Consider the following 10,000-nt stretch of genomic DNA (forward strand, 5'->3'; position numbering starts at 1 on the left):
TTTGAAGTAAGGCTGAAACTGGTAATATCCCTGGAAGTGTTTTGAAGTAAGGCTGAAACTGATAATATCCCTGGAAGTGTTTTGAAGTAAGGCTGAAACTGGTAATATCCCTGGAAGTGTTTTGAAGTAAGGCTGAAACTGGTAATATCCCTGGAAGTGTTTTGAAGTAAGGCTGAATCTGGTAATATCCCTGGAAGTGTTTTGAAGTAAGGCTGAAACTGGTAATATCCCTGGAAGTGTTTTGAAGTAAGGCTTAACACTGTGGTACTGGCAGAAACTTAAACAGGAAGTACCCGTTGTAAGGACTGTTCAGTGTTAGTCTGACCAATCGGAATTTTATTTATTTATTTTTTATTTCACCTTTATTTAACCAGGTAGGCTAGTTGAGAACAAGTTCTCATTTGCAACTGTGACCTGGCCAAGATAAAGCATAGCAGTGTGAACAGACAACACAGAGTTACACATGGAGTAAACAATTAACAAGTCAATAACACAGTAGAAAAAAAAGAGAGTCTATATACATTGTGTGCAAAAGGCATGAGGAGGTAGGTGAATAATTACAATTTAGCAGATTAACACTGGAGTGATAAACGATTTTTGCAATTTGTTCCAGTCACAGGCAGCAGAGAACTGGAACGAAAGGCGGCCAAATGAGGTGTTGGCTTTAGGGATGATCAGTGAGATACACCTGCTGGAGCGCGTGCTACGGGTGGGTGTTGCCATCGTGACCAGTAAACTGAGATAAGGCGGAGCTTTACCTAGCATGGACTTGTAGATGACCTGGAGCCAGTGGGTCTGGCGACGAATATGTAGCGAGGGCCAGAAATCTATGCTTCAAGATTGTTTTGATCACGCGGACTGGGATAGAGTATTTGATTTCAGAGCACTTCTCATCCATTTTTACCTCTCTGGCTGATAAACATGCCAACTCAAAAACTGAACTACCCCATGGTACTCTCAGACCTCCTCTTGAAAAGAAATCAAGCCTGAGCCAAGACTAGACAAACTGTCTCATTAGCTGAGTGGCTGCTATATAGGCAATTGAGAAATAGATGCACTGCCTCGGTCAAACAGGCCAAATCAAACTACTTCCTTATCGCTATGACAGACTCAGTTAGTGATCCCTTTGAAAGAAATGGTGGTCATGCTGGTCTTGTCCAGTCAGTTGACTGTTATTCCCACATACAGCCTCCAGTTGCCTCGATGGATGATCAGTCAACTTCACGTGACTTGGGAAATGGTAGTCAGGGTTGATTTTTTTGGCAACTCACAGAAACAGAAATTCTTGCTGCCTTAATAGGTATTGACATCAAGAAGTCATTAGGGACCTACAATTTGGACTTTGCTTAAGTATACTGTGTCCCTCATGTTAAAATAAAGGTTCAATAAAAATGTCTGGGTTGCCTCTGAGAATAGCATAGATGTATACACTGACTCGTTGACTGAGTTCATCATGAAGTGCATAGAGGATGTTGTTCCTACTGTGACAATTAGAACTTATCCAAACCAAAAACCCTGGACACATGGCAGCATTCACTCAAAACTGAAGGCACAAACCATCACATTTAACCACCTCAAGGTGACTGGGAACAAGGATGAGTACAAACAGTCCAGCTATGCCCTCTGTAAACCAATCAAACAGTCCAGCTATGCCCTCTGTAAACCAATCAAACAGTCCAGCTATGCCCTCTGTAAACCAATCAAACAGTCCAGCTATGCCCTCTGTAAGCCAATCAAACAGTCCAGCTATGCCCTCTGTAAACCAATCAAACAGTCCAGCTATGCCCTCTGTAAACCAATCAAACAGTCCAGCTATGCCCTCTGTAAACCAATCAAACAGTCCAGCTATGCCCTCTGTAAACCAATCAAACAGTCCAGCTATGCCCTCTGTAAACCAATCAAACAGTCCAGCTCTCCCCTCTGTAAACCAATCAAACAGGCAAAACATCAGCACAGAGACAAAGTGGAGTCACAATTCAACGGCTCAGACAAGAGACGTTTGTGGCAGGGACTCCTGACAATCACAGATTATAAAGGGAAAACCAGCCATGTCACTGACACCGATGCCTTGATCCCGGACAAGCTAAACACCTTCTTTGCCCGCTTCGAGGAAAACACATTGCCACACTCACTTCTGTCATCATGAAGTGTTTTGAGAGGCTAGTTAAGGATCATATCACCTCCACCTTTCCCGACACCCTAAACCCACTTCAATTTGCATCCGCCCCAACAGATCCACAGATGACGCAATCACCATCGCACTGCACACTGCCCCATCCCATCTGTACAAGAGGAAAACCTATATAAGAATGGTGTTCATTGACTACAGCTCAACATCATAGTTCCATCCAAGCTCATCACTAAGCTCGGTGCCCTGGGTCTGAAACCCACCCTGTGCAACTGGGTCCTAAACTTCCTTACGGGCCGACCCCAGGTGGTGAAGGTAGGAAACAACTCCTCCATTACACTGATCCTCAACACTGGCGACCCACAAGATTGCGTGCCCAGCTCCCTATTGTACTTCCTGTTCACCCATGACTGTGTGGCCACGCATGTCTCCAACTCAATCAAGAAGTTTGCAGATGACACAACAGTGGTAGGACTGATTACCAACAATGTTGAGACAGCCTACAGGGAAGAGTTGAGGTCCCTGGGGTAGTGTTGCCGGGAAAATAACCTCTCACCCAACGTAAACAAAATGAAGGAGCTGAAGGTTGACCTTCAGGAGACAGCATAGGGACACACCCCCATCCACATCGACGGCGCCGTATTGAAGAGGCTGAAAAGCTTCACGTTCCTCAGTGTGCACATCACTGACAACCTGAAATGGTCCACCCACACAGACAGTATGGTGAAGTAGGCGCAACAGCGCTTCTTCAACCTCAGGAGGGTGAATACAATTGGCTTGGCCACTAAGATCTTGGCTCTACAGATGCATCATTGAGAGCATCCTGTCGGGCTGTATCACCGCCTGGCATGGCAACTGCACCGCCCGCAACAGCAGGGATCTTCAGAGGGTGGTGCATCACCAGGGGCACACTACCTGTCCTCCAGGTCATCTACATCACCTGGTGTCAGAGGAAGGCCAAGAAGATCATCAAGGACCTCAGCCACCCGAGCCACGGCCTGTTCACCCCGCTACCATCTAGAAGGCAGAGGGTCTCAAAACTTGGACCGAGAGACTGAAAAATGTTTTCTATCTTCAGTCAATCAAACTGTTAACTAGTCACCACTAGCCGGCCACCTCTTTATACCCTGCCCTGAACTTTAATCAATGATACTAGCCGGCTTCCCTATGTACATAGTCATTGAACACTGGTCACTTTAATCATGTTTACATACTGTATTACCCACTGTATATGTATATAGTGTATTCTAGTCAAGGCTCATCCTATGTAACTACTGCTGTATACCTTTTCTATTCACATACTGTCCATAATGTCTAGACACACCATCATATACATATATATTTACATTCCACAAGGACATTGCTCGTTCTAATATTTCTACATTTCCTAATTTCTTAATGACATTTTTTGTATTTAGGAACATAAACATTTCACTACACCTGCGATAACATCTACAAAATATGTGTACGTGACCAATACATTTTGATTTGATTTGATTTACTGGTGGGCCTCATTCCTATCACTCCACCCATTTGGTCCCAAAACCCAAACCCCAACTTTCCCAGCCCTCTCTCTAGACCCATTCATATTTACCAGCTCTAGCCCTATCCCAGTCCAATCCCACAGCCCCTGCCCTGGCCACAACCAGAGCCCCATACCTCGGCAAAGCCACAGCTCCAGGTCCATGCTGCCCCAGCCTAGGCTGTTTATCTGTAGGTCAGTTGACAGCTTTTAAAACTGGGCTTAATGAGACTTAGATGGGTTAGAGGACTGGAACAGAGCAGGAGTGAGACAGCTGTCTGTATGCCCTGCCACACCACCACTCAACCACACACACACACACACACACACACACACACACACACACACACACACACACACACACACACACACACACACAACAGGGTTCGGAGCCCAGTCCTTACTGGCTTCAATGCCTGTTTCTCCTTAACATCTGAGACTGATTACAGTACATCTGTGACTCTCAGTTTCCACCGTTAGGGAGTGTGTGTGTGAGTGAGAGAGTTAGAGACAAAGAGCAGTGCCACACACACTTTTGTGATCTGTGATGTCTGGAGTCTCCAGCATGATCCTCTCTCCTCCATGTCTCTCCATGGTCCTCTCTCCTCCATGTCTCTCCCTGTTTCTCTCTCCTCCATGTCTCTCCCTGGTCCTCTCTCCTCCATGTCTCTCCCTGGTCCTCTCTCCTCCATGTCTCTCCCTGTTCCTCTCTCCTCCATGTCTCTCCCTGTTCCTCTCTCCTCCATGTCTCTCCCTGGTCCTCTCTCCTCCATGTCTCTCCCTGGTCCTCTCTCCTCCATGTCTCTCCCTGTTCCTCTCTCCTCCATGTCTCTCCATGATCCTCTCTCCTCCATGTCTCTCCCTGTTCCTCTCTCCTCCATGTCTCTCCCTGGTCCTCTCTCCTCCATGTCTCTCCCTGGTCCTCTCTCCTCCATGTCTCTCCCTGGTCCTCTCTCCTCCATGTCTCTCCCTGTTCCTCTCTCCTCCATGTCTCTCCCTGTTCCTCTCTCCTCCATGTCTCTCCCTGGTCCTCTCTCCTCCATGTCTCTCCCTGGTCCTCTCTCCTCCATGTCTCTCCCTGGTCCTCTCTCCTCCATGTCTCTCCCTGGTCCTCTCTCCTCCATGTCTCTCCCTGTTCCTCTCTCCTCCATGTCTCTCCCTGTTCCTCTCTCCTCCATGTCTCTCCATGATCCTCTCTCCTCCATGTCTCTCCCTGTTCCTCTCTCCTCCATGTCTCTCCCTGTTCCTCTCTCCTCCATGTCTCTCCCTGGTCCTCTCTCCTCCATGTCTCTCCCTGTTTGTCTCTCCTTCATGTCTCTCCCTGTTCCTCTCTCCTCCATGTCTCTCCCTGTTCCTCTCTCCTCCATGTCTCTCCCTGGTCCTCTCTCCTCCATGTCTCTCCCTGGTCCTCTCTCCTCCATGTCTCTCCCTGTTCCTCTCTCCTCCATGTCTCTCCATGATCCTCTCTCCTCCATGTCTCTCCCTGTTCCTCTCTCCTCCATGTCTCTCCCTGGTCCTCTCTCCTCCATGTCTCTCCCTGGTCCTCTCTCCTCCATGTCTCTCCCTGGTCCTCTCTCCTCCATGTCTCTCCCTGGTCCTCTCTCCTCCATGTCTCTCCCTGTTCCTCTCTCCTCCATGTCTCTCCCTGTTCCTCTCTCCTCCATGTCTCTCCCTGGTCCTCTCCCCTCCATGTCTCTCCCTGGTCCTCTCTCCTCCATGTCTCTCCCTGGTCCTCTCTCCTCCATGTCTCTCCCTGGTCCTCTCTCCTCCATGTCTCTCCCTGTTCCTCTCTCCTCCATGTCTCTCCCTGTTCCTCTCTCCTCCATGTCTCTCCATGATCCTCTCTCCTCCATGTCTCTCCCTGGTCCTCTCTCCTCCATGTCTCTCCCTGTTCCTCTCTCCTCCATGTCTCTCCCTGGTCCTCTCTCCTCCATGTCTCTCCCTGTTTGTCTCTCCTTCATGTCTCTCCCTGTTCCTCTCTCCTCCATGTCTCTCCATGATCCTCTCTCCTCCATGTCTCTCCCTGGTCCTCTCTCCTCCATGTCTCTCCCTGTTCCTCTCTCCTCCATGTCTCTCCCTGTTCCTCTCTCCTCCATGTCTCTCCCTGTTCCTCTCTCCTCCATGTCTCTCCCTGTTCCTCTCTCCTCCATGTCTCTCCCTGTTCCTCTCTCCTCCATGTCTCTCCATGGTCTTCTCTCCTCCATGTCTCTCCCTGGTCCTCTCTCCTCCATGTCTCTCCCTGTTCCGCTCTCCTCCATGTCTCTCCCTGGTCCTCTCTCCTCCATGTGTCTCCCTGTCTCCCTGTTCCTCTCTCCTCCATGTCTCTCCCTGTCTCCCTGTTCCTCTCTCCTCCATGTCTCTCCCTGTCTCCCTGTTCCTCTCTCCTCTATGTCTCTCCCTGTCTCCCTGTTCCTTTCTCCTCTATGTCTCTCTCTGTCTCCCTGTCCCTCTCTCCTCCATGTCTCTCCCTGTTCCTCTCTCCTCCATGTCTCTCCCTGTCTCCCTGTTCCTCTCTCCTCCATGTCTCTCCCTGTCTCCCTGTTCCTCTCTCCTCTATGTCTCTCCCTGTCTCCCTGGTCCTCTCCCCTCCATGTCTCTCCCTGGTCCTCTCTCCTCCATGTCTCTCACTGGTCCTCTCTCCTCCATGTCTCTCCCTGGTCCTCTCTCCTCCATGTCTCTCCCTGTTCCTCTCTCCTCCATGTCTCTCCCTGGTCCTCTCTCCTCCATGTCTCTCCCTGTTCCTCTCTCCTCCATGTCTCTCCATGATCCTCTCTCCTCCATGTCTCTCCCTGTTCCTCTCTCCTCCATGTCTCTCCCTGGTCCTCTCTCCTCCATGTCTCTCCCTGGTCCTCTCTCCTCCATGTCTCTCCCTGGTCCTCTCTCCTCCATGTCTCTCCCTGTTCCTCTCTCCTCCATGTCTCTCCCTGTTCCTCTCTCCTCCATGTCTCTCCCTGGTCCTCTCTCCTCCATGTCTCTCCCTGGTCCTCTCTCCTCCATGTCTCTCCCTGGTCCTCTCTCCTCCATGTCTCTCCCTGGTCCTCTCTCCTCCATGTCTCTCCCTGTTCCTCTCTCCTCCATGTCTCTCCCTGTTCCTCTCTCCTCCATGTCTCTCCATGATCCTCTCTCCTCCATGTCTCTCCCTGTTCCTCTCTCCTCCATGTCTCTCCCTGTTCCTCTCTCCTCCATGTCTCTCCCTGGTCCTCTCTCCTCCATGTCTCTCCCTGTTTGTCTCTCCTTCATGTCTCTCCCTGTTCCTCTCTCCTCCATGTCTCTCCCTGTTCCTCTCTCCTCCATGTCTCTCCCTGGTCCTCTCTCCTCCATGTCTCTCCCTGGTCCTCTCTCCTCCATGTCTCTCCCTGTTCCTCTCTCCTCCATGTCTCTCCATGATCCTCTCTCCTCCATGTCTCTCCCTGTTCCTCTCTCCTCCATGTCTCTCCCTGGTCCTCTCTCCTCCATGTCTCTCCCTGGTCCTCTCTCCTCCATGTCTCTCCCTGGTCCTCTCTCCTCCATGTCTCTCCCTGGTCCTCTCTCCTCCATGTCTCTCCCTGTTCCTCTCTCCTCCATGTCTCTCCCTGTTCCTCTCTCCTCCATGTCTCTCCCTGGTCCTCTCCCCTCCATGTCTCTCCCTGGTCCTCTCTCCTCCATGTCTCTCCCTGGTCCTCTCTCCTCCATGTCTCTCCCTGGTCCTCTCTCCTCCATGTCTCTCCCTGTTCCTCTCTCCTCCATGTCTCTCCCTGTTCCTCTCTCCTCCATGTCTCTCCATGATCCTCTCTCCTCCATGTCTCTCCCTGGTCCTCTCTCCTCCATGTCTCTCCCTGTTCCTCTCTCCTCCATGTCTCTCCCTGGTCCTCTCTCCTCCATGTCTCTCCCTGTTTGTCTCTCCTTCATGTCTCTCCCTGTTCCTCTCTCCTCCATGTCTCTCCATGATCCTCTCTCCTCCATGTCTCTCCCTGGTCCTCTCTCCTCCATGTCTCTCCCTGTTCCTCTCTCCTCCATGTCTCTCCCTGTTCCTCTCTCCTCCATGTCTCTCCCTGTTCCTCTCTCCTCCATGTCTCTCCCTGTTCCTCTCTCCTCCATGTCTCTCCCTGTTCCTCTCTCCTCCATGTCTCTCCATGGTCTTCTCTCCTCCATGTCTCTCCCTGGTCCTCTCTCCTCCATGTCTCTCCCTGTTCCGCTCTCCTCCATGTCTCTCCCTGGTCCTCTCTCCTCCATGTGTCTCCCTGTCTCCCTGTTCCTCTCTCCTCCATGTCTCTCCCTGTCTCCCTGTTCCTCTCTCCTCCATGTCTCTCCCTGTCTCCCTGTTCCTCTCTCCTCTATGTCTCTCCCTGTCTCCCTGTTCCTTTCTCCTCTATGTCTCTCTCTGTCTCCCTGTCCCTCTCTCCTCCATGTCTCTCCCTGTTCCTCTCTCCTCCATGTCTCTCCCTGTCTCCCTGTTCCTCTCTACTCCATGTCTCTCCCTGTCTCCCTGTTCCTCTCTCCTCTATGTCTCTCCCTGTCTCCCTGTTGCTCTCTCCTCCATGTCTCTCCCTGTCTCCCTGTTCCTCTCTCCTCCATGTCTCTCCCTGTTCCTCTCTCCTCCATGTCTCTCCCTGGTCCTCTCTCCTCCATGTCTCTCCCTGGTCCTCTCTCCTCCATGTCTCTCCCTGGTCCTCTCTCCTCCATGTCTCTCCCTGGTCCTCTCTCCTCCATGTCTCTCCCTGTTCCTCTCTCCTCCATGTCTCTCCCTGGTCTTCTCTCATCCAGACCTGTTTATTTTTCCAGAAGAGATGTTATGACTCACACACAGGACAGGAAGAGATCTTTATTAATGAACCAGGGAAGGGGAAAGACACACGCAGATGCGTGTGCACGCACACAGACATACACACACATACACACACATACACACAGACACACACAGACACACACACACATACACACGCACACAGACACACACACAGACACACACACATACACACACACAGACACACACACACACACACACACACACACACACACACACACACACACATACACACAGCAGGGATTAAGATAGTTGGCAACAGCTGACCAATTACAATGTGTCGGCAGTGATGTATGACTACTCTGCTTTGTTTCTATAGTGGACTCTGTTGTTGGTTTATGACCTGATGGTGTCTATACTTTTCTTTTCCCCATCTTTCCCCCTTTCCTCTCTAGTCGTCTGGAGCAGAATGGGATCAAGTCAGTTCCTCCTGGAACCTTCTCTCCCTACAAGAAGCTGCGCAGGATGTAAGTATATACGCTGCTCTATAGGGCTGAAGTACACTAAGTACACTTCCTCTAGGGCTGAAGTACACTAAGTACACTTCCTCTAGGGCTGAAGTACACTTCCTCTAGGGCTGAAGTACACTTCCTCTAGGGCTGAAGTACACTAAGCACACTTCCTCTAGACCTGAAGTACACCAAGTACACTTCCTCTAGGGCTGAAGTACACTAAGCACACTTCCTCTAGGGCTGAAGTACACTAAGTACACTTCCTCTAGGGCTGAAGTACACTAAGCACACTTCCTCTAGACCTGAAGTACACTAAGTACACTTCCTCTAGGGCTGAAGTACACTAAGTACACTTCCTCTAGGGCTGAAGTACACTAAGTACACTTCCTCTAGACCTGAAGTACACTAAGTACACTTCCTCTAGACCTGAAGTACACTAAGCACACTTCCTCTAGACCTGAAGTACACTAAGCACACTTCCTCTAGACCTGAAGTACACCAAGTACACTTCCTCTAGGGCTGAAGTACACTAAGTACACTTCCTCTAGGGCTGAAGTACACTAAGTACACTTCCTCTAGGGCTGAAGTACACTAAGTACACTTCTCAGTTTCATGTCACAACCCCAAACTACCATGTCCAGACTAAGAGCAGGAAGAGGTACAGGGGTGACGGCTGCAGAAGGCTACAGAAAGCTACAAGCTGAAACCTCTCCACAGTAATAACACCTCTCATGTTTCAGTGCTGCCCGCTGGTATTCTCAGCCTGGTTAGAGTGTCTGTCTGAATGTAAACTGTGGCAGATATGATTATGGATATGATGATTATATTATATGATATGGGGGAAATGAAAGAGTGCTGGAATGAAGACTGAGGGTTTGTTCCTCCTCTCCTCTTCTGTTTCTCTCCCCCTTTCTGCCCTACTTACGGGGGTGGTCCAGTAGTATTTCAGCCTCACAAACTACCCGCTGACCAGCCTACCCTTAAAATACATGGGCTACTGGTCACAACTAGCGAGTGCTGGAATGAAGACTGAGGTTTGATCCTCTCCTCTCTGCCCTACTTATGCCTGCTAGCCATTGGGTCAGACATGAGTTGTATGTGGCAGGGGCTTCTAC

The 10,000-nt window shown here is 50.2% G+C and overlaps 1 protein-coding gene across 1 annotated transcript in view; it reads left to right on the forward strand.

The window, feature by feature from the left end:
* Window positions 1-10,000, forward strand: part of LOC135512160 (slit homolog 1 protein-like) — a 189,173-nt gene that overhangs the window by 121,927 nt on the left and 57,246 nt on the right. The window contains 1 exon segment of the mRNA XM_064933877.1: window positions 8,829-8,900. Coding sequence (XP_064789949.1) covers window positions 8,829-8,900 — 72 coding nt within the window.

This window comes from Oncorhynchus masou, chromosome 24 (assembly GCF_036934945.1).
Source record: "Oncorhynchus masou masou isolate Uvic2021 chromosome 24, UVic_Omas_1.1, whole genome shotgun sequence".
NCBI classification, from domain to species: domain Eukaryota; kingdom Metazoa; phylum Chordata; class Actinopteri; order Salmoniformes; family Salmonidae; genus Oncorhynchus; species Oncorhynchus masou.